We start from the raw sequence: 24784 nt of genomic DNA, 5'->3' as shown, positions 1-24784 counted from the left end.
CTTAAGTTAAAATTTGGACTGATTTCTTAGTCAATTTAATCCCTCGCTCACGCGTCATTTCAATTTCCTGAAAAAAAAAGGTCAGAGGTTAGTGAGTTTTTATTTTTTAGATGGTAGAAAAAACTCGGTCAAAAACTGCTAGTTAAAAGTCGACATTTGTCCGAAGACAAAAACATCGAGCAGATTATAATTGTCGGTTTTCTTGACTAACTTGAAATTTTTCAGGTCAGCTGAAGAAAAATACTTATTGACAATAACACACTCTTTGAGTTAAATAATGCAAACATGCACACATCAAATTGCTGCTAATCGTATTGTAACATATACGCTTTGAGTTGAACAGCATGGCAGACGACGAAGAAAACAATGGTGATGTGCCTTTGAAAGTCCAATTAGAGAGCAGAAAAGAGCCAAAACAAGACTTCAATGAAGAAGAGCAAGAGAACATTGAGCCCACCCTGAGTCCGAAACCAATCGAATCAGTTCCACAGAAAAAAGCCAAATCAAACCTGGATGATAATAAAGACAATCCAGGGATCTCTTGAATAATTTGCTTGTGCCCTATGGTACCTGGTAACGAATCCTCAATACCCAATAAGATATAATTTTTCAAAAGGTAAGAACAGAAACGGATCTAAGGTTTTAGCGAGAGACGGAGGGGTTTTTATGATCACTTAAACATAGCTTCTTTTTAAGGCCAAAAAATTGAAGTCCGATCTCGCCAAAAACTCTGTAAAAATAACACTAATTCTCCCAAAAGGTCTGAGCTGCAGGAAAATTTTGGAGAAAATAAGCTTAAGAAAATGCCCATTAAGAAGTCGCATTGGAAAGTTTTGAATAAATATTTTTTTGCACGCGCGAGTAAGCTACCCTCTCAATGTTAGTACAGAAAAATTATTCCCACCAGTAAATCTGCCCCTGGTTTTAAATATACCAACGTTTATTTTTTTAAGAATACGCACCTTAGCAATAGAGGTGGAGATATTTAAGAGATCCTTGTCTAGAAAATGATAGCAGCAGAACCAAGAATCATTCGTTTCGATCGCTGAATAACATGTACCAACAGACAAGCGCAGTCAGGGTAGACAGACGGAGGCCTATGAATTTTCTGCGGATGTCGAATGTGGGGGTGACAGCTAAGAGAATGGAGGACTCGAATAGGAAGAAGACTTCGACGTTCACAGAAGAGCCGACCACGAGGCGCAACCGCACACCGCCAGGTCAGTGACCTTGATTGGCAAGCAAAGGCAAAAATTGGCTACAGAATTGATAGAGCAACCAATAAATGAATGACTTATCATATCAATATTGTAATAGATAAAAAATCAAAAATTAAAGCCCTCAAAAAGCCACCTGTCAGTTCCCGTGTTGAATCTGGTTAATTTTTGCCGAATTTGTAGCAAACTGACTCAGCTCATTGTAGTTCAAATTTCAACTTATTGTTGAGCTCATGGTTGTAGTTACTTTTTCAACCAAGGCTTCGGTAACAAATTTCAGTTCAATAATATGAATAAAAAAGTTCAGCAACAATTTTCAGTTCAGTAACAAGAATAAGGTCAAGTTCATGTTATTTTTTTTCTGTTCAGATTCCACGTTTTAGTTACCAAGATTTTCGGCAAGTCTCAGGCTTTTAATGCCTAAACAGCAAAAAAATATGTCAACTACTAATAGTCTAAAATACCATTTACTTTGACAAAATATTAGCTTGCTATAACGTAATTTGTTCTAGGTCCCAGTTCGTACACACCGCGTGTGGATGTGATGAAGTACCATGCGCCTGCCTTTATGATTGCAGAGAGAGACAGGGTGAAGGGAGGTGGTGGGAGGACCTCCTGGGAGACCAGCTTCTTCCTCAGTCCACACGATGCATGGTCCAAGAAAACCAGGCAAGATACCGAATTCAGATACAACTGAGGCGAAGTAGCACTCAACAAATACCAAAAAATATAAAAAAGTCGTTTTGAAAATCCAGAATTTTAGTTAAATCAAATTGAAAACTTCATTACAATCGGACACAAGGACCACATTTTGCTAGCAAAGCCACGGGAGAAAGAAGTTGCAACTTTTTGATTTCGAAGAGTAAATAAACGAATATTTCTTCACATTTTCATTATATTCTGCAACTTTTCGAAAAAGGAGTGAAATTTTGACACACGCTAGACGAAACCAATCGAGAACTAGCCGGATTAGAGATTGAGAAACTTTGTTTTGAAGACGTAACATAGTCAGTATATCATAACTAGTTTCAGAGTTGTTCTAGCTGTTAAAGCATGCTCGCAAACAACACAAAGCGTTAATTTTTTTGGCACAACCTTTTTGAGAATCACAGTTTTTTGATAAGATTGACTTACTCTTAATGTTAATTAAATTAGTCTCTAAATTTTGTCCAATTTTCTTGCATAAGCGCCCATAACTTTTTGATCCCCCTAACGTGAAAACATATACGGCGGTTTATTGACGCCAGGCTAATTCAATCTTTCAATGCTTTTTTCGGTTCTTTTTCCGCGGCACAAAGAGTAGAGTAGGTCAACCTCATCAGCTACCCAAAGAAACCATTTTGAGACCAAAAATTCAAAGTCTCTGCGTTGGTTGCAAGGATGTTGCCACAGCAAGAACAGTTCTGAAATTATTTATGATATACAGACTATTTTGCGCCATCAAAACAAAATTTATCACTCTTTGATCAGGCTAGCTATTTTCAATTAATTTTATCTAGTATGAGTAATATCGCTCAAAATTTTTCATTTTTTCTCACCAAACATTTCTCTTATCGTTTTATGTAATTGCTAAAAAAGCAATGAAAAAACTTAGTAATTGACACAATACAAGTTTTTCATGGAATTAAATCGCAAAAACACTTCATTACACTTGCTTTGCAAACTTTTGGATGAAATTGTAAAGCCGTCACAGTTATTTTTGATTTGATCAGATTAACCTTTGCGGACTCTGCAGTATACCAAAATTTCAGCTTCAAAAGTTAAACTTACATTTCAGTTGAAAAACACTCTAAGAGTGACGGCGACGCATCGGTGATTGGCAAAAAGAAAACGCGTAGTCAGGAGTGAAGCTTCGAGAAATAAAAACGATTCCAAAGCTTTTTGTTTTGCTCAGGTTTATTTTGCTCAAGAACTTGAATCTGTGAAGCATACAATTACCTTTCTCAAAAACATGCAAAAATTGACAAAAAAGAAGTCAACATAGTAAACAAAATTGTAGTTGAAAGCTAATAGCCGGTTGGTGGGTACGTAGCGCAAATTGTTGTAATCGCAAGTCAGAATTTTCAAAAAGTGAACAAATTGTAGTAAACATTTTTTTGGTGTTCCTCAAATAACTTTTGGTGTTTCCTCAAACAACCCATTCCTCAAACAACTTTTTGGTGTTTCTTGTGGGTAGTGTGATGAGTTAACTATGCAAACGGGTACAAATGAGTAAATTATGCGAATTTGACAGCAGCAATTGCCACCAAAAATGCAAAAAACGTTCTGATTTTTTTTGCATTAAGATCTTAAAACCGTTTACTTTAATAAAATGTTTATTGCTAAAGGAGAGCCAAATGAAGCTTCTAAAACTTTTTTTTGTTCTATAAAAGTTTTTTTGTCTATATGCCTTTTCTCTATAGCGAGCGGTCGAAATTATACTCGCTTGATTCGCTCTATATTCGACCAAAATTCAAATATTTCTAACTAACCTTTTGGACTCCTGATTATTATAATTTTTCAAAAATTAAGGCAAAAAACTACTTGAAAAAAATGAAAAATATATACACCTACAATATTTCGAACATTTGACTTGAATGAGGTTCAAAACAGCCTAAGCAACCCTTGAAAGTCAAAGATCAAGCGGCAACTAAGGCGAAAAAACTTGAGTCGACCCTCGTTAAGCAGTCAATACGAAACTGCAGTCATAAAAACTCGAGCTATAAAATTTTATGAATCGAAATTTTTACAACCAATTCCTCTTGAAACAGGTAAAAGTATCTAAAAACAGCCTTAGTAAATTCGCAACATAAATAAATTAAATCCGTATAATACAAAACGAACCCGTTTTACCGAAAAAAAATCGGTAAGCTTATTAAAACTAGGAGTTGGTAAACTACAATAAAATCAATTGCACTTGGAAAAAGACAACGAGAAATTAGCCGGCAGAAGTGAAACAAAAACGACAAGTCCAAAAAAGTTAAGCTTTTTTTAACAAAAAAAATTTGAAAGAAAATAATTACCTCAAACGAACTAAAAGTTAATTTTACTTGAATTTAAAAAAAAAGTGTGCATGTCAGCCGTTGATCATGTCAGCAAAATCGACCGTAACCGCAGAATTGAGCGTGTCAGCAGATCTTGTAAGAAAAGTTGATTACGGGAAAAAAATCTCGGTATTAAGTCGCTTGCTCCCGCAAATGAAAGAAGAAGACTTTTTTTCTATAAAAGAGCCCTAAAAATTTCAAACGGATCAAAAACCTAATAGAGCGCAAGTCAACAGTGAACTTTAGAAAAAATGTAAAAAAAGCAACATTATTTGGAATGCAAGAACTTGCACATAACCGCATTATATAGAAAAAATTTTCAGTTGTATTATCCTATACTGAAATAATGGACAATTTCCCTGCCTTGGCCTAATCTTTAAAAGCGCCGGTGCCTTTTCGACGGAACCTTCAGAAGCTGTCCTGATAACTTCTATCAAGTATGCACTGTCCACTGCTTCGTAATGCTCCAAATACTTGAAAGTTGCAAATTTCCTCACGACATCAAGAACTATTTTGAGGACACCTTAGTAAGTAAAGACACGCGAAACTCAATCAGGCAGAAATCTCGATTTGACATGGAAATTTGGAGCGTTTACTTCAGGGCCATCGATGACCACCCCAGAACAAACATTGCCCTAGAAGGATTTCACCGTGGTTTTGAATCCAGGCTCCAATGTCAAACCCTGATATATGGAAATTCATTGAACTCATTCAGAGGAAAGAGTCACTGCAAAAGTTTTTCTTCTCTCAAATGCAGCTAATCAAAAAAAACTAACGCAAGGAAAGAGGATAACTTTGAAAGGATAAAAAGAATTTTATGCTCTGTCGCTATCTACAGAGTTGGATTATCTCAAACGAAAGCTCTTAACTTGGCCTTTGAGTTATAGTCATTAATCTATCTATTTCTTTTCTGTTAATTGTCTTTCATCATTTAATTTAACTTTTACTGTCGCATTTTTGTTCAGTTCGAATGTGGTGAAGTTTAAATTTAAAACTGGAGGATTTTATTCTAGGGGGAGGTGGTTCTATGGGGGATTTAGTCCAGGGGGATTTTATCCGGTGGATTATGTCCTGGGGGATTTTATCCGCCAGCGCTTTATCTGGGAGTCCGAGAAATGAAAATAATTTTAGTTTCGACGAATCACCGAGAAACTCTTATCCTATTTGTACTATTTCCCCACATTACAGAAAGAGTTTTATCGCTGAACAGGGCTCTTTTTGCCATAAGCATGGGAAACTCAATTACATATTTTTAGGTTTGACGAGTTGAACTGGCCAGCGCCAGGCCAATACACAAATGAAGACACTCTGTACATCGGCAAAGAATCCTCCATTGCCAAGAACGCTCCAAGCTTCTCAATGCCTACTGTGACGCGTGAAAAGAGCAGTTTGTTCACAAGCAAAGATGCAGCACTCTTTCCAGCGAGTATCAAATATGACAGATCCACATCCGATTCTCAAATGCTGAAGAAGTCGCCGACTCATGTTATCGGGATCCGAGAGCGCACGATGTTGTGGGAGAAACGAGAGGAAACTCCAGCTCCAGGGTACTACTTGCCGAACTTGAAAAATGTGAAAACAAAGCAACCATCATTCAGTATTCCAAAAACTAAACGCGAGAAAAGAATGGACCAAGTTTTAGGACCAATCAGGACTTTCTGAGACGAACACTGAAACTTATGCGTTTAAAATTAGACATTCATTTTGTGTTGCTTATAAAATAAATCGATGTAACTCGTTTGAAAAAAAAACTTTTGGAAAAGAAATTTTAAATTAACTGTCTATAATTCCAATCAAAATAGATAACATATCTGAATTTGAGTTTTTCTTTTATGAACTATATGAACATTTGAACACAATACTAGAAAGCAATTTGTGCTTTTAAAAAGAATAAAATTATATTACATTAAACAAAAGGATTTTGTGCAATTTGTTCTGGCCTGGATTTAAATAACGAGGGCAGTTGCAGCAAAACGCTTGTCTCGGATTTTTTTTTGCAGTGAAAAGATATTGAATATCAACTCTGTAATCGTTCGAAAAAATCGAATGTCTCAACTTTTTCGTTCTGCAAAATATCGAATTTGATGTATAATTAATGAACGAGTTTAACTAGCAAAATTGTTCATCTATTTTGAAGGCTCCCTTTCATTGCATTTGACGTCGGTGTAAAAAGATTCGAAATCACTCAGATCGTCTTTTTGTGTTGACAGTTCTCGTAACTTTTCGGATGATAGCAAGTTGAGAAGCAAATTGTTCTCCATGCATTTCCACGAAGTAGATCTGATAGAGCTGAGAAGGAAGAGTAGTTTATGGAACTTGGCCAAGCTTCCCTTCTTCAGCTCGTACTCTCGTAATGTCTTCACATACTTCTCCTGAAGTCGCTCGATTTCAACCGGCTTTTTCAGTCCTCGGAAATCTTAACACAAGGATACATTACATCAAGCACAAATCAACCTTCTAGGTTTTATTCACCATGAGGAGAATCTCTGGGATGTTTTTCATCGCCTTCAATTTTTCATATTTGTTTTTCAACTTTTCTTCACGTTTTTCAATTGTCATGAATTTTGACATGCATGATCATTACCCAAGTACATACATATTTTGTCTTCATATACAACTTCGCAAAAGCCCTTGATACACAGTAAATTTGATTTTATATCTGTGGGGGACTGTTAAATAATTTCTACTTTAACCGAACTTGGCCTTTTTTAATTTGCCCCAGCCCTGCTTTCTTATTGCTACCTTGGGACTTATAGTTGGACAGTTTATTGTCGTAAAACATTTATTTTACACAGAGGCGAAGGTGCATTTGCAAATACAAGCAAGAAAACGGCAAAAAGTAGCTCTAAAAAAAGAAGCTCTAAAAAATTAAAGTGAGAAGGGGAAAAATGGTGAAAACCAGCCTTGATAAATCAAACATTTGCTGTACCGGAATCGAACCACTGACCTGGAGATTAGGAGTCTCACGCTCTCGATTCTGCGCACGATCTCTTTAAAATATCTCTACTAGCCATTACTAAAGTAGCAAAAATTGCTATTTAATTCGCAACGCTGCGCAGCAAAAGTATCGGCAATAAAAAACTAAAAGTTTTTCAAGGTTCCTGATTTGAATCTCCGAACTGTAGATTAAGAGTCTCGCGTCCTTGCATCTGCATTACCGTCACTTGGAAGTTAATTAACACTAGCCACAAATACACAAGCAAAAGATGCTATTAAATTGCCTATGGCAGGAAATAAACCATAAGTACCACTAACTGGGCACTTTTTCTTAGGAATTAGATTTTAAAAAAGAAGTTGATTCGTACTATTACACTATGCTTGGCTTGCGTCATAACGCACAATCGCATAACAGTTATGTTCGCCTCTTTTCCAATTTCTCTCGCCTCTTCTAAAATCATAAAATAAGGTTGTCTAAGTTTTTTTATACGGTAATTTATACGCAAAGAAGGTTGCAACACTTTGTTCAATTCTCAACGCTGATATGATTTTTCTTACAACTTAGAACATGAATAGTCATTTTTAATAGTCTTTTGTAAACCTCAATTAGAAAGAAAAGAATGAACCGGAAAAGAGCCGTATGTTCTTATAACGTGCAGCGTCTTCTTTTTGCAGCGTTTTCCATCATACAGACCATTTTTAGCGTTTGCGCACACTTTTTACTCAGTGGCGAAGCTGCGCTTCGCAAACACAAGCGAGAACACAACAAAAAGTAGCTTTATGAAGTAAAATAAAAAAAAATAGAAATAAACCTCGAATTAGTAAAACTTTGCTGCGTATGGGCTTCGAATCTGCGACCTCCTGGAGTCTCACGCCCTGCCCTCTTGGTCACCATAAGTTAACCAGTAAACACTAGCCACAAATAAAGCAGCTACCTTTGCTAACAGATTGCCAATGCTATGCAGCACAAGTGGCACCAAATACAAATGGACACACTTTTTGCAAGTAATAGCTTGGAACATAACAAACTGAAGGCATCCACACTAATTTTTCATGCAATAAATTGTAGAGCATAAAGCCACATTTAATATATATGCATTTCAAAATTTAATATGCATTTCAAAAATTGCGAGATATATTGTGTTAGAAAATTTCTGAAATCGAGTTTTTATTGTTGTTATGTTGTTTGAAACTATGTTTTTTCGGTTTATTTGATGAATTTAACTCAGAGGCAATTCGCAAACGCTAGCGCGAGAACATGACAAAAAGCAGCTTTCTAAAGTGCAATAAGAAAAAGTAGTAATAAGCTTCATATTAGCAAAAATTCGACTTAGTCTAAGATTCGAACCTGCGACCTTGAAATCAAGAGTCACACACACACTAACCACTCAGCCACAGCAGCTTAATAAATAATTGAAGATAGAAGATTAAACACTAGCAACAAATAAATTAGAGAACAGATGCCATGCAAGTTCCAATGCTACAGTGAGATTTCAAATATAAAAAAAAAACAATTTTATTTGCGAGTTAGGTTAGAAAAAAAGAAGGTTCGTAATAACACACTGAAGCTGAAGCTAGTGTAAAAAGAAGGTTCGTAATAAAACACTAAGCTGACGCTAGTGTTAAAACTATTAACTGGGTTAAATTATTACTATTCGAATGTCAAAGTATATGCTATCAAAAAACCGTAAAGTTGGCTAGTGTAAAAAACTTCGACCAAAAAGATTGCGTTTCTGCAAAAGTACAGGCCCTTAAGAAGTTATTGCTCTGCTCTGCCCACGAGCCGTTTTAAGAAAAATATTAAGATTCATACGAAACAAATATTAGGATTCATAAGAAGAATAGGCTCTAACTACTGAAATTTGCGTATAACGCATGAATTAAACGAGTTGTCGTGTAGTCGCAAGGTGCGTATAAAAAAATAGGAAAACTTCGTGTAATCTGTCGTATAACATACTAATACGCTACACCTCCAACCACGACAAAACTGGGATTCGAACCCAACAATTTCTGTGTTAAAGGCCACGCATCAGACCCACCCGCCAACGGCCGCTATGCGACAATAGAAACCATTAACGAAACAACCATCTTATTGATTAGATCACAACTTACATGGGTTGAATATCATGATGCTCTTGATACATCCAACTTCCGAAATATCCAAAGACATCCCATACAGTATCTCAGACAGCTCACAAATATGTCTGAAAATAAAGACCAAGAAAATGAAAGGAAAAATGGGAAGCCGAAAAGAAATAGCTATCTATAACCAAGGAATCAAGGGGTCCATTATGACTTTTGCTTGAGCGTGAAAAACATCGCAACGTTACCCATCAAGCTATTCCAAGTTATCAAAAACGGTTAGCAGTTAATTGAATTTGTACTCACTTAAAAGCTTTGAGAGACCATGGCGGAATGTCGTCGTAGTGCTTGTAGATGCCCTTGAAGTATTTCGAATTGTGAAAACAGACATCCAATATCAGCAACTGAGTCCAAGCTGAAGAAAAAAGAAAAGAATGAAACCAATGCCAAATTTTTTATGAACTCATTGCTCAAGATTCAATATCTCAATTTTCATACTGAGAGCAGATAAACTAACGGGAAAACTTTTATTTTCAATCAATTAAGAAACAGTTAATCGACATTTAAGTACCAGTTAATCGAAAAATCCGAACGACGAAGATTTGCCTCATACCTGACTGTAAAAGAATAATCTGATCCTCGATCAAAATATCGCTGAAATGAGGCAAATATTTTGTCCAGTTCACGATGAATGCCACGGATCGATTCTGAGTCTCTTCGACGTTCATTTCAACGTGACATTCTCCCAAATCGGGTTGTTTCCGTTCCATTGTTGTCATCTTGTCAATTGGAATCAAGTCGTTGTAGTTGAAGTCTCCGCTGAAACTGGACGCTCGCCCGTGATTGGATGATACGTCAGATCCGCTAGGTGATAAATGACTGGAGGTTGGACTGCCTTTGCCGCTTTGATTGGTTGAATTTTTAGATTCTTTTGAAGATTTGGAAGACCTCTGTTTCTCCTCTTGAACTCCTAGAGCATGAATTTTTTAAGATGATCCGAGATTTTTGAATTTAATGGGATTTCTAAAATCAAGCAAACAAATGACTCTAAAACGAACAAATTTGACTAAATTGTTCACATCATGAATTGTCGAAAAATTATTCTGGCTAGTATCAAGTGAACATGATTTCTCGTATACTGTTTGGGTGTAGTTATCTTCGCTAAAAATTCTATTTCCGGCACTATTAAAAATTTGGAAAGATCACGTACCTTCGCGTCGCATGCCGACCGCAACACACTTCTTGTACCTGCAGTACTGGCACTTATTCCTCTGTCGTTTATCCACTATACAATCTTTATTATCTTTACACGTGTAGCTCAGACACTTCCGAACAGTTCGTTTGAAGAAGCCTTTGCACCCTTCACACGAAAACACCCCGTAGTGTTTGCCCGACGATCTGTCCCCGCAGATCGAGCAGATATGAGGAGGTAGCAGTTTGGGTTGTTTGTTCAGCATCCCACTGGTGGCATCAAAGGTCAAGCCCATATTAGGAGGAACCGAATCTGGTGTTCCCAGACCAGGCACTGTTTGATTGGTAGCACCATTTTGTGGGAAGTTTGGTGAGCAGAGTAGCTATAAAAATTGGAAATCTGTGATATCAGAAAAAAAGGTTTTAAAATGATTCCGTCTTTTCCTAAAATCGTCATTGAAATTGTCGCAAAGAAAAAAAACTGACAAAAAAAGTCTGAAATTATAATGAGAAGCCCAGCGGTACATCACAACTCGCCGAAAAACATGAGATGAAAGCCGCGTGAGTAAAAAGACGTTTGAAATAAAAAACAGTGACAAAAATAACTACTAAGAAAAAAATCTTAACTTGTCATCAAGTAAATTTATTTTGAGGAAAACATTACAAGGAAGACAATTGCCAGCGTTAAAACTTCAATCGTCAGTGTTAACTCATTTCTGTAGGTTTTGAGTGTCGCCTGAATATGAGTTGCCGTCGAAACAATAAGTGGCTTTCGAATAACTTCAAATTATAATTTACGCGGTGGGAACTAAGACGATAATAATCTGTTCGACGCTTATTGAGCCGAAAATTTTATTTGCATAAAAAATGAGCTACGATATATTTTGAAACTCCAAAATTTTAAGTTCCAATACATAGACACGCCAAGAAACTATTTCTCTCGTCAACTAATGCAATATGAAGCGACTGAGTCGAAATAAAATCATTAACATAAAAACATGAGAAAATGAAGTTATACAAAATCAACCTTCGTAAATTTACACCCACTACAAAACATGGGTACGCTGTCAAGACAAACAGTAGTTACAAGGAATATCAACAGTAGTTTAATTTGAATTTTCCAGAAATTGAGTATGTCAGCACAAATATTTCAGCGATTCTTTTAACTAAATTGCTTTCCTGAAAAAAAAATTTAGGTTCCGATTTGACTCAAAAGCAGATAAAAACAGATGAAAACAAGGATAGCTGGTTGATGTGCAAAGAGCACAGAATGTTCCGACCATATTCATAAAAACTAAAAATTAGCGTCGTTTCTTACTCATTAATAGCGTCGTTTTTAGTACGTGATGTGATGAGAAAAGTATACACACGCGTAAAAAATTAGCCAATTATTCAAAATCGACAACAGTTGTTTTCAAAAAAAAAAAGCAAACGAAAAAAAAATCTATTTTTTTGCACAATTAAAAAACTGATAAACTGAAAAAAAAAACTGATAAAAAAGTCTGAAATCATAATGAGAAGCACAGCGGTACATTACAACTCGCCGAAAAAAATGAGACGAAAGCCGCGTGAGTAAAAGACGTTTGAAATAAAAAAAGTGACAAAAAATAACTACTAAGAAAAAAATTTATTTTGCAATCAATAAATTTATTTTGAGGAAAACATTACAAGGAAGTCAATTGCCAGCGTTAAAACTTCAATCGTCAGTGTTAACTCATTGCTGTAGGTTTTGAGTAACGCCTGAAAATGAGTTGGGGTCGAAACAATAAGTCGCTTTCGAATAACTTCAAATTATAATTTACGCGGTGGGAACTAAGACGATAATAATCTGTTCGACGCTTATTGAGCCGAAAATTTTATTTGCATAAAAAATGGGCTACGATATATTTTGAAACTCCAAATTTTTAAGTTCCAATACATAGAAACCAAGAAACTATTTCTCTCGTCAACTAATGCCAGCGTTAAAACTTCAATCGTCAGTGTTAACTCATTGCTGTAGGTTTTGAGTAACGCCTGAAAATGAGTTGCCGTCGAAACAATAAGTCGCTTTCGAATAACTTCAAATTATAATTTACGCGGTGGGAACTAAGACGATTATAATCTGTTCGACGCTTATTGAGCCGAAAATTTTATTTGCATAAAAAATGAGCTACGATATATTTTGAAACTCCAAATTTTTAAGTTCCAATACATAGACACACCAAGAAACTATTTCTCTCGTCAACTAATGCAATATGAAGCGACTGAGTCGAAATAAAATCACTGACATAAAAACATGAGAAAATGAAGTTATACAAAATCAACCTTGGTAAATTTACACCCACTATAAAACATGGGTACGCTGTCAAGACAAACAGTAGTTAGTCAGAATGTTCCGACCATATTCATAAAAGCTTAAAGTTAGCGTCGTTTCTTACTCATTAATAGCGTCGTTTTTTGTAGGTGATGTGATGAAAAAAGTATATACAAGCGTAAAAAATTAGACAATTATTCAAAATCGACAACAGTTGTTTTCAAAAAAAATAACAAACAAAAAATCTATTTTTTTGCACAATTAAAAAAATTAGAAAGCTTTTCCGGCCACGGAAGTGCCTAAAAAAGCTTTCAAAACAAGTTTCGTTTTGGAAAAAACACATGTGTTTTTAGCCTATATGACCAATTTAACCAGTTATCATTACTTTATGTGGTATATCACTCAACCCAGTCCGATTACTATTTGTGGTACTTGAATTGCGTGCTTGAAAAACAAACAAATTTAAACACACCCGAAAACAAAGTCCTCCCCATTTTCAATGGTCGGAACAAATATTATTTCAAATTCATAATCATCATTTGCTCTTGATCTTACGAACTGGTTCAGATTAAGTCATTGCTGTATGTTTCGAGTCTTTGAAAAATGAGTGGCTTTCGAAATCGTTCGAAACAAAATTTACGCAGTTGTAACGAATCCGATTTTACTTGAGGCTCTCGTTGAGACCAAAAAAACTGTTTGGATACAAATCAATTCGTTTCTGCATGTTTCGAGTACATCCAGATGTTTACTATGTTTCGGAAAGTCTGAATTGAACAATACTCGAAGAATCCATATTTTCTTTCTTCTGAAACATTGGATTTTTCATTATATCGGGAAGAAATCAGTTCTCTGAAAACATTCTATTAAAAAAGGAAAACTGAAACAAGGATAGCCGGTTAAAGCGCAAGTAGCACCAAATTTTGCGACCATACTCTTTAAAAACTACAAGAAAAATGAAGTTATACAAAATCAACCTTGGTAAATTTACACCCACTATAAAACATGGGTACGCTGTCAAGACAAACAGTAGTTAGTCAGAATGTTCCAACCATATTCATAAAAGCTTAAAGTTAGCGTCGTTTCTTACTCATTAATAGCGTCGTTTTTTTTAGGTGATGTGATGAGAAAAGTATACACAAGCGTAAAAAATTAGACAATTATTCAAAATCGACAACAGTTGTTTTCAAAAAAAAATAACAAACAAAAAATCTATTTTTTTGCACATTTAAAAAAAATTAGAAAGCTTTTCCGGCCACGGAAGTGCCTAAAAAAGCTTTCAAAACGAGTTTCGTTTTGGAAAAAACACATGTGTTTTTAGCCTATATGACCAATTTAACCAGTTATCATTACTTTATTTGGTATATCACTCAACCCAGTCCGATTACTATTTGTGGTACTTGAAATGCGTGCTTGAAAAACAAACAAATTTAAACACACCCGAAAACAAAGTCCTCCCCATTTTCAATGGTCGGAACAAATATTATTTCAAATTCATAATCATCATTTGCTCTTGATCTTACGAACTGGTTCAGATTAAGTCATTGCTGTATGTTTCGAGTCTTTGAAAAATGAGTGGCTTTCGAAATCGTTCGAAACAAAATTTACGCAGTTGTAACGAATCCGATTTTACTTGAGGCTATCGTTGAGACCAAAAAAACTGTTTGGACACAAACCAATTCATTTCTGCATGTTTCGAGTACATCCAGATGTTTACTATGTTTCGGAAAGTCCGAATTGAACAATACTCGAAGAATCCATTTTTTCTTTCTTCTGAAACATTGGATTTTTCATTATATCGGGAAGAAATCAGTTCACTGAAAACATTCTAATAAAAAAGGAAAACTGAAACAAGGATAGCCGGTTAAAGCGCAAGTAGCACAAAATTTTCCGACCATACTCTTTAAAAACTACAAGAAAAATGAAGTTATACAGAATCAACCTTGGTAAATTTCCACCCACTATAAAACAGGGGTACGCTGTCAAGACAAACAGTAGTTAGTCAGAATGTTCCGACCATATTCATAAAAGCTTAAAGTTAGCGTCGTTTCTTACTCATTAATAGCGTCGTTTTTTGTAGGTGATGGGATGATAAAAGTATACACAAGCGTACAAAATAAGACAATTATTCAAAATCGACAACAGTTGTTTTCAAAAAAAAATAACAAACAAAAAATCTATTTTTTTGCACAATTAAAAAAAATTAGAAAGCTTTTCCGGCCACGGAAGTGCCTAAAAAAGCTTTCAAAACGAGTTTCGTTTTGGAAAAAACACATGTGTTTTTAGCCTATATGACCAATTTAACCAGTTATCATTACTTTATTTGGTATATCACTCAACCCAGTCCGATTACTATTTGTGGTACTTGAATTGCGTGCTTGAAAAACAAACAAATTTAAACACACCCGAAAACAAAGTCCTTCCCATTTTCAATGGTCGGAACAAATATTATTTCAAATTCATAATCATCATTTGCTCTTGATCTTACGAACTGGTTCAGATTAAGTCATTACTGTATGTTTCGAGTCTTTGAAAAATGAGTGGCTTTCGAAATCGTTCGAAACAAAATTTACGCAGTTGTAACGAATCCGATTTTATTTGAGGCTCTCGTTGAGACCAAAAAACTCTTTGGATACAAATCAATTCGTTTCTGCATGTTTGGAGTACATCCAGATGTTTACTATGTTTCGGAAAGTCCGAATTGAACAATACTCGAAGAATCCATATTTTCTTTCTTCCGAAACATTGGATTTTTCATTATATCGGGAAGAAATCAGTTCTCTGAAAACATTCTATTAAAAAAGGAAAACTGAAACAAGAATAGCCGGTTAAAGCGCAAGTAGCGCAAAATTTTGCGACTATACTCTTTAAAAACTACAAGAAAAATGAGTTTTTTTTCAAATTAGTGTAGTTTTTTCTGCGTTGTAGGATAAAAGGATCTGACGTAAAACTATAAATTACTCAACAGTCATAGTAATATAGGCAAACATGAGAACAAATTTTGACACAATGGCGAAGCTTGGCTTCGCAAACAATAGCGAGAACACGACAAAAAGCAGCTCTGTTATGAGTAGAATTAGGCCTCGAATTAGCAAAAAATTGGGCTATGTCTGAGATTCGAACCTGCGACCTAGATAATAAGAGTCTCACACCCTAACCAATCAGCCACGAAAGCTTCATAGGTAATAGCTAAACACTAGTCACAAATAAAGCAGAGAACATATGCCATGCGATTTCGAATACTACAGTAAAATTTCCAAATAAGTGAACACTTTTAATGAACACTTTTATTTGCGAGTTAGGTTAGAAAAAAGAAGGTTCGTAACAATACACTACATTGACGCTTGTGTAAAAAATGTCTAAACAAAAAAATCATAAAAATGGCTTTAAAAATCTCCAAAAACTAATTTTAGTCAAGTAAAATTATATTAAACATTAATATTTATTGTAAACGGCCCAAATTAAAGACAAATGAGCGTGCTCACTCGCTTTACTCGCCCGAATTTAGACGAGAAATCAAAAATTTCAAACCGGTTTTTTTTTCAACACTGGGAAAAGTTTCGAGATTTTCAATGTCGTTGGAATCACGGCTGAGAGGGCTTTAATATGATATATTACATAAATTTCTCCGCTGATTTTGCGTGAAAACAAAAAAAGAAAAAACTAAAACACCCGAATACAAAGTTCTTCCCCATTTTTCTAATGGTCGGAACAATAACGAGGAACACAAGCCCTATCTTTATCAATTTTTTGTATTCGAATTGGTTTTTTAGTTTAATTTCATAGATGCTTAAGAAGTTGGTTAACAAACGTAAGTCACAAAACGAAGCCATTTGAATCTATAACAATTTTCGAACACAACTTAAGCTATGAAAAAAACAGTTCAAATGAGCTGAGCGAAAGGTGCTGACTTTTTTGCATTTGGAAACTTTATGAATATTAGTTAGGTTGTCCTTGAATTTTGACCTCGAATTGACCGCCATACAGACAAAAAATTTAGCCAATAACGCAAGTCAAAAGATGATGCGGTGAAAATTTAATACTTACTAGAGCGTCACGCACCTCCGGTGCTAAAAACTTTTGAAACTCATTTATTGAAAACAAGATCTGCAACCTCTGAGTGTACTCTGACAGCACCCAATTACGGGGTTGGTAATTTCAAATTTTTAAAGTTTTTTATAATTCAATTTTTTTAATTAAGAAACTGAAGAACCATAGAAACTTCATATCTCGGAAACTAAAAGAGCCTTCGGATGAATTTGGAGTCAAAATTTACAGTCCATGAAACCACCCTGACAGCACCCAACAACAAGGTAAGGAATTTCATTTTTCGTGAGTTTTTTTTAATTTAACTTTCCCTAAACTTTGAAAAAAAATTAGAAAACGTCGTATCTCGGAAACTAAAAAGCTTTGAGCATGGAGGCAAGATTGGCAACGCCTCATAGTACCCCGACAATCAGGTTGTCTCACTATAAATTGTCTGTAAATAAAATCTTCGAAAAATCATTAAAAAACGTCAAATCTCGGAAACGAAAGGCATTTGAGCAGTCGCATTTAAGCGCAAACTTTGCCATATCTCAGAGTACCCTCACAGTACTCAACTACAGGATTGTTATTTTCAAATTTTTCGATTTTATTTTAATCTAATTTTCAGAAAACTTAAGGAAAAATTATAAAAAACGCCATATCTCGAAAACTACAAGGATTTGAGCAGTAGTCACATTTGAAGGCAAGATTCCAACCCTTGAGAGTATCCTGACAGCGCCTCACCAAATTTTCAGAAGAAATAGAAAATATCACATCTCGGAAACTCAAAGCATTTAAGCAGTCGCATTCGGACTCAAGATTTTCAAATCCTGAGAATACCTTAGCAATACCTTATACAGGGTTAGGAGCTTTAACTTTTTTGAACTTTTTCAAATCTAAGTTTTCTGAAACTTTAAAAAGAAATAAAAAAACGTCATATTTCAAAACTACGAGATTAGAGCAGTCATATCTAGCGGCAAGATTTGAAACTCCTCAAGAGTATCTTGACAGCACCCTACTACAGGGTTGGAAATTTCAAATTTTGTGAAAATTTTTAAATTTAAATTTTATGAAATTTTTAAACAAAATCACAAAAAACGTCGCATTTCGTAAAATATAAGGATTTGAGTGTTCAAAATTGGAGGCTGAAATCGCAACCGCTACGAAACCCTCCCTGACAGCATCCCTCTATAGAGATGGGAACTTCAAACTTGGTGAAATTTTTTATATCTAAACTCTTTGACCAATTTTTTAAAGACAAAAAAAACGTCACACCTGGAAAACTGAAAGCATTTGAGCAGTCGCATTTAGACGCAAGATTTGCAACTCCTGGGAGTAACCTCACAGTATCTAGTTTTTCAAAAAATTTAAGAAGATATAAAAACGACATATCTAGAAAACTATTAAGGTTTAAGCAGTCATATTCGGAGGCAAGATTTGCATTTCATGAGAGTATCCTGACAGCACCCTTCTACGGGGTTGGCAAATTCAAATTTTGTACATGTTTTACAATTTAAGTGAAGCCCGCATTTAAAAATACAATAAATAGTCAATTTTTAGACAATTTTCAAAAACAATTTAAGCTACGAAAAAAGAACATGGTTGAACTGAGTTGAACGAATGGTGGTCTCTTCTTTTCAAATTTGGATGTTTGTATGAAACTGAGCTAGGTTTCCGTGAAATATCGTTCGACTCACCCCTTTTTCAAATAGGCGTGAAGGTAGCATGAAGTGGGGGTATCCACCGGTTTTTGCCCAGTTCAAAGAAAGTTAATATATATATATATATATCGAATGTAGTATCATATTGGAGCCCTTTAAGTCATAGTTTGGATTCAAAAAAATTTCAGCACTGCATTTTGCATATAGAAGCAAAAAATAGCCTTAAAAAGGACAAAACTTGAGAAAAGAAACGTCAAAAGAAAAAGTAAAATTAATAAAAATCCTGATATGTGCCGAAGTCGAATACCCAAAATAGAATTTGAAATCATCACGTTTTAGCATATGCCCCATGAGATCTTGATAGGCCTGAAACACTAGCCACCAATTAAACAGATACCGAGATGTATTGCTAATGCAGCAAAAGTACACCAGATAAAATGCTAATGCAGCGAGAGTAACCAAGATGTCATGCCATTGCTATAAGAATACCACTAAAAAAATGAGCAAATTTATTTGCGACTTGGGCTAGGAAAAAAGTGAATTTAGTAATGTGACACTGCTCTTCTTTTGTGTAAAAGGTTTTGTGGAGAAAAAGCGGTCTCCGAAAATTTGATGCAGTAGATTTTGTAAAATCGTTAACTTCGTTGACACGGAAAACAATAAGGTGCTTTTCTCGAAAAAGATTTTTTTAAATTTTCAGCTCTATATTTTGCTCCTTTGAACCTTAAAAAAATATAGCTTTTTTGAAATACTACAAATGATAGCGTTATAACTGCGTTTTTTTACCGATTGGAGAATTAATTTAAATACTTTGCGACTGCGCAAAAAGATGAAAGAAACTACTTGTAAATCAAAGCGTTAGCGAAATCAAGATTAACCAGATAATGTGCTTGGGCAAATAGATAGAGATAGTACTGTACTGACCACAATTTATAAAATTCAATTTATAAGTTTTTTTTGCAGTTTTCGATGTTTTTAATGGGGAAGGCAGGTAGGGCGATCCAAAGCGAAACTTTGAGCTCCACGAGAGGTGCTAAATTGATATTAATATTTTCGTCAAACATTTTTAGTATAGTTACTCGCGACACTAGAGATCAAGTTCATTATTTCTTTGCATATATGGCCTGAAAGCCAGAAATTAGGGAATCTTAAAATAAAAATAGGAAGTTTATTTTGAAAATTTTCAGTGCAGTCCGGATTACGATCTCCAACGATCGCTCATCCAAAGATGCAATATGATGCCACTGAGCCGATTAGGTATAAATCAAAAACGCTTTTAAGTAAAGTAAAAAAAAACACACAAAAAAACAAGGATAGCCGGTTACTGTGCAAAGAGCATAGTCTTAAAAATGCAAAAAATATATATCAAAATATTGTCGTTTCTTTTCTGTGTAGTGTGATAAAATATCTGAACGAAAAAATAGAACTTCAGCATATTGGACAGTCATAGTACAATAGACAAAAGAGGAAACAAAAAAATGACTAGAAAACGAAAAAAAAATGTAAAAAAACTTAGAAACATCAAAACATTTTCAATGTTAATAGGTCCCCGACAACCTCAAAACATCAATACATAAAACTTTTTTTGCCCATCAAATGAAACAATATGAGGCCACTAAGTCGATGTAATATAGGCTGAAAGCTATTAAACCGAAAAGCAGGAAAACCATGGAAAAAAATCAAAAAAATTGAGGACTAATAAAAAGTTTTGAAGTCCCTCTCCTCAAAGCACACGCACAAACCTATCAAGCGAAAAAAAAAAGAAACCGGAAAAAAAATACGAAAAAAACTTGTTGTTAAGAACTATAATTTAAATAAGAGTTTTAGCATTGCATGCGATCCAGAGAGGATCATAAAAATTATGTTTCAATTAAAACTACTCAAAAAAAGGTCACTAAGTCAATCAAAAATAAACCGAAATCGTTTGGGCAGATTAAGTTTTAAGCAAAACAAAACTAAACAAAAAAAAATATACGAAGTCAACGTTAAGAAAATTACAAGCAGCAGAAAAAAATCAAAACGCCTAAAGCAACAACAATATAACTACAAAAAAGTTAATTATACGATGTTAATTATACGAAATTCTAATAACCGGTTGCAAGACACTTGCTATCGCAAAAGGAAACATAATCAACTGACAGTTGGAAAAGAGTAATGAAAGAAAGGTAACAGAAATAAAAAAAATTTGAAAGTACCCAACTTTCAAATTTCAGATAAAAAATAGATGGTATGAGAATTTCTAAAACAGTTTATGATTGACCTTTTTAAATAAAACTAAGGTGTAACGCACCTTCGGTTTTTTAACAACTCATCAAAAAAAACCCTATTTATTGCAAATTAAATCTGCATCCTTTGAGTGTACTCCGACAGCACTCAATTACAGGATTGGTAATTATAAATTTTGTAAAATGTTTTTAAAGTTGTTCTGTTTAAGTTTTAAAAAGCCATAAAATTTCGTGAAGTAAGTTCAATCTAAGTTCAAATTAATTAAGAAACGACACAACTCGAAATTAAAAGCAGTTGAGCAGTCGCATTTGAACGCAAGATTTGCAACTACTGAGAGTAATTTTACAGAACCAAACTACGCTGTAGGAAACTTTAGATTTTGAGAAGCTTTGAGCTTAAGTTTTCTAGAATTTGTTTTTTAAAAAAGCCATATACAACGTCAGATCTCGATAACTACCGAGACTTGAGCAGTCATAATTGGAGGCAAGATTTGCAGCCCCTGAGAATACTGTGACAGCCTCATTTACAGGGTTATGAATTCCTTATTTTTGAGAAAAACTAAAATTAATTCAAGTTTTCTGAAAATTTTTGAAAAAATCACAAAAAAAACGTCATATCTGGAGAACTACCAAGATTTGAGCAAACATATTTGGAGGGCAGAATCGCAACCTCTGAGAGTACTCTGACAGCCCCCAACTACTGGGTTTGGAATATCAAGTATCAAAAAAATTAAATTTAAGTTATCTGAAAACTTCGCAACTCCAGAGCGTCACTATACAGATGAGAACTTCAAAGCATTTAAGCAGTCGCCTTTGGACGCAAGAGTATATCTGAGAGTCTTTTTACAGTACCCACCCATCTACAGTAATGGGAATTTCAAATTTTGAGAAGCTTCAAGTTAATTTTTCTGAATATTGTTTAAAAGCCATAAAAAAGTTTTCTGAATTTTTTTTGAGAAACTTTTTAAAAAAAGCAAAATCTCGAAAACTACAAGGATTTAAGCAGCCATAAATGTATGCGAACTTGGCACTCTTTGAGAGCACTCTGACACCACCCAACTACAGAGTAGGGAATTTCAAGTTTTGAAAATTATTTTGTAATTTGAGTTTTTTGAAAAGTTTGGGTGCCACTTATCTTAAACACGGTGAAATCAACACTGAATTCTAACTTTTACATCAATAAAACACACACACTTTTTTCTTTCACACAAAGTTAGTGTCATTTTTCTGCGTAGTGTGACAGGATCTGAACAAACCACTACAACAGTGGCGTTCAACGGTGCCGAAGTACAGCAGTGCCGAAAAAGGCGGGGAAATTTCAGAATAATTTAAACGCATTTTCTAATCACTAAGGCTAACTAACAAAGAAACTCACTCCAATTTTGGTGCCAAATGTCTGCAATTGCAAGTTAAACAATTATTTTGGCGCCAAAACGTCTAAGTAGCACATTTTCTCGCTCAAATTCTCATAGTGTCACTTAAGACTGTAGACGATCGCCGTTGAATTTTTGTTTGCCGCACTTTATGTTGAAATTTGTTTAAGTTTTCGGCACTGTTGAAAAAAGTTTTCATTTTCGGCACTGTTGTACTTCGGCAACGTTGTACTGCCCCACTACAACTTAGGCATATTAGACAGTCAGAGTAAACCGGCAGGCTGCACAACAGTTGAAAAAAATGACTAGAAAAACAAAACAAAAAAAAATTAAAAATTTTTGAGTTTTTGATTCTCTAGATGGCGTTAATGAAACTCCAAAAACTAATTATTCTCGAGTAAAACTAAAATTAAGCACACATGACCTATTGTAAACGGCCTAAACTTAGCATAAATAGGCATGCTCGCAAACTTTACTCGCTCGAAATTAGACGAAAATCGAAAACTTCAAACCGATTTTTCTCGAAACTGTGAATTTTTTTGAAAATTTCAAAAAGTTCGAATCACGACTGCAAGGGCTTTAATATGATATATCACTCACCCAGTCCGATGATTATTTGTGGTACCTGTTTTTGCGTGGAAAAAAATCTAAAACACCCGAATACAAAGTTCCTGCACATTTTTCAAATGGTCGGAACAATCATCAAGACCTATATGAGAGTACTCACGGCGTTCATTATTCTTAATAACTTAGTGAATTCAAAAATGACCGGAAATTTGTCCATTTAATCTTTGTTAGAAATTAGTCATTTTAATCTTTGTTTATCATTTGCACTGTTGTTATTGGAGAGCTTAATTTGTCTTCATTTGACCAATCAGTTGACAAGTTTGGTCAAATGAAGTTTCTCAAGTTTCTCATGGAGAAGGTAAAGTTCCCGTTTGCAAAAACCATTTCTCTTAACCGTTTTGATGTAAGAAAACGGATTCTCCTCCAGTGCGCATTAGTCTATTTTTTCAAATTACACTCAATAGCTATTTAATCAGAATTGACAAAAAATTATGAACACTGACTCACCGGATTAATGTATTGATTTGATATGAAATTTGAAGAACATCGATTTGAATTCATTAAAGTAGAGGGTTGGCTGTATACCATCTGGTTCTGAGGTGCGGCGGAACCCGCTAGTATTAATAAAGACGAATTCTGGTAACAGGTATTGCTCTGATTCAAGACTCGAGGCTGATTTTCACTTTTCACCATCCCAAATCTGTGATTGGAATGATTCGCCGATTGGATAACGTTTCCATGTCTTATCATCATTCGCTGATTTGGATTCTGGATGACACTTGGCACTGTTGATCTCATAATTTGGGCTTGGGTACCTCGCTGGAAACTTCCATTTTGCTCTGAGAATCGATTGTTTCCATTTGGGTAACTAAAAGTCTGTAAATTGGTAAGGTTTGAACTTGGTTCTTGAGAACTGTGACCTCGATTGGCAATTAATGTTCCATTTGGTTGGTTCTGGAATCCGTTGGGTCCAGATATCGAAGGTTCCACTGGCTGACACACGAAGACGCTGGCGTTCGGGTAGGAGTGTATGTATCCTCCCGCCGCCATTGAAGTAAAAAGAATGGTTAACGTCTGACAAAACACGTCATAGTAGAGAACTTAACAAAGGATGCGCGAAGAATCGACATTTGTGCAGGACGGCGGCGACAGACGATACCGCATGTTGGAAAAAGTAATAAAAATAGTTCTTTTTTTAGCGTACAAGGCTGCGTGTGAAAAAAAAATAGCTGCAATAAAAATAGCAGGGAATGAGTTTGAAAGATTAAGCTGTGGAAAAATTAACTAAATAGGAGCCGAAATGTCCTTGGACAATTAGTTGAGCAAAGAAATAGGAAATATTGAAAGACAGAAGTTAATGCAACAGCGGGGCTTAAATGATATTTGCTAGCGAAATAACGCAGCTGGTTTTCCTTAAGAGTTATACAATTTCTTTAATAACAACGTAGCTTATTACGCAAAATAGTGGCCATATATGAGCGTTTTACGATTTGTTACGTAAGTCCATGCTGGGTTGTGTGATTTATTACGTAATCTTATTTAATCAAAGCTGATTGCAGGTTGGTCTGTGCAAGACAAACTAGTACGAACAAATAATATTTTCTGATTTTTCAATGTTCCAATCGGTACTATAAAGTAAATATCGAATTGAGAACGTGCAACTTGCAAACATTTGGTTCCAAGTCTTGTTAGCTAAGTGTGCTCTTTGTAGTAAAATTCATGGTCACTACCAATACAATTAGACCAGCTATAGTGGCTAGTCTAGAGCGTCACGTCTGGCGTATATGTACTTCTTACCAACCTTGGCTATTTGTAGTTGGCACTATTTAACTGGACTAGCTAAGTAATATTGTAATAAACTGGCGTGGCGGTGTAATAACCAATAAAATACTTCGCTTTTATTTCAATGAATCCCTTCTTTGTTTTAATTCCCAGTTAGGGTGCAATAGGGACTCAACGTAAGGGACAATGACTCACTTATATTCCTTTTTTTCCCGGGTAGACCACTGAAACAGTATGACATAATGTCAGCTAATAATTGATCAAGCAGTATACCCTAATTAACTACGCATGGGTTGCATTTTGTGTACACTGAATTCCGGGATTTTGGCAACCGACTTAAATCAAATTCAGTTTTTTTGCAGCCGTTTTCGACTGATATGTTATAGCTATAACTGTAACTGATACAACTG

The 24784-nt window shown here is 35.0% G+C and overlaps 2 protein-coding genes across 2 annotated transcripts; one reads left to right on the top strand and one right to left on the bottom strand.

The window, feature by feature from the left end:
• The first annotated feature begins 284 nt into the window (after nt 1-284).
• On the top strand, nt 285-5979 carry LOC134844347 (protein STPG3-like). The gene is made up of 4 exons (XM_063860987.1): nt 285-526; nt 1006-1220; nt 1730-1886; nt 5497-5979. The coding sequence occupies exons 1-4, from the start codon at nt 345-347 to the stop codon at nt 5900-5902; spliced, it is 960 nt and encodes a 319-aa protein (XP_063717057.1). The 5' UTR covers nt 285-344; the 3' UTR covers nt 5903-5979.
• A 179-nt stretch (nt 5980-6158) lies between these two features.
• LOC134844336 (retinoic acid receptor RXR-alpha-B-like) lies at nt 6159-24546 on the bottom strand. Its single transcript, XM_063860975.1, has 6 exons — nt 23100-24546; nt 10470-10833; nt 9873-10229; nt 9566-9674; nt 9290-9381; nt 6159-6656 (listed from the first exon to the last, which is right to left on the bottom strand). Exons 1-6 carry the CDS (start codon nt 23640-23642, stop codon nt 6367-6369), a joined length of 1755 nt encoding a protein of 584 aa, XP_063717045.1. The 5' UTR covers nt 23643-24546; the 3' UTR covers nt 6159-6366.
• Between the last annotated feature and the right edge of the window lie 238 nt (nt 24547-24784).

This window comes from Symsagittifera roscoffensis, chromosome 1 (assembly GCF_963678635.1).
Source record: "Symsagittifera roscoffensis chromosome 1, txSymRosc1.1, whole genome shotgun sequence".
NCBI classification, from domain to species: Eukaryota; Metazoa; Xenacoelomorpha; order Acoela; family Convolutidae; genus Symsagittifera; species Symsagittifera roscoffensis.
Note: the sequence above shows the minus strand (reverse complement) of the source record. Positions and strands in the feature narration are given on the sequence as shown.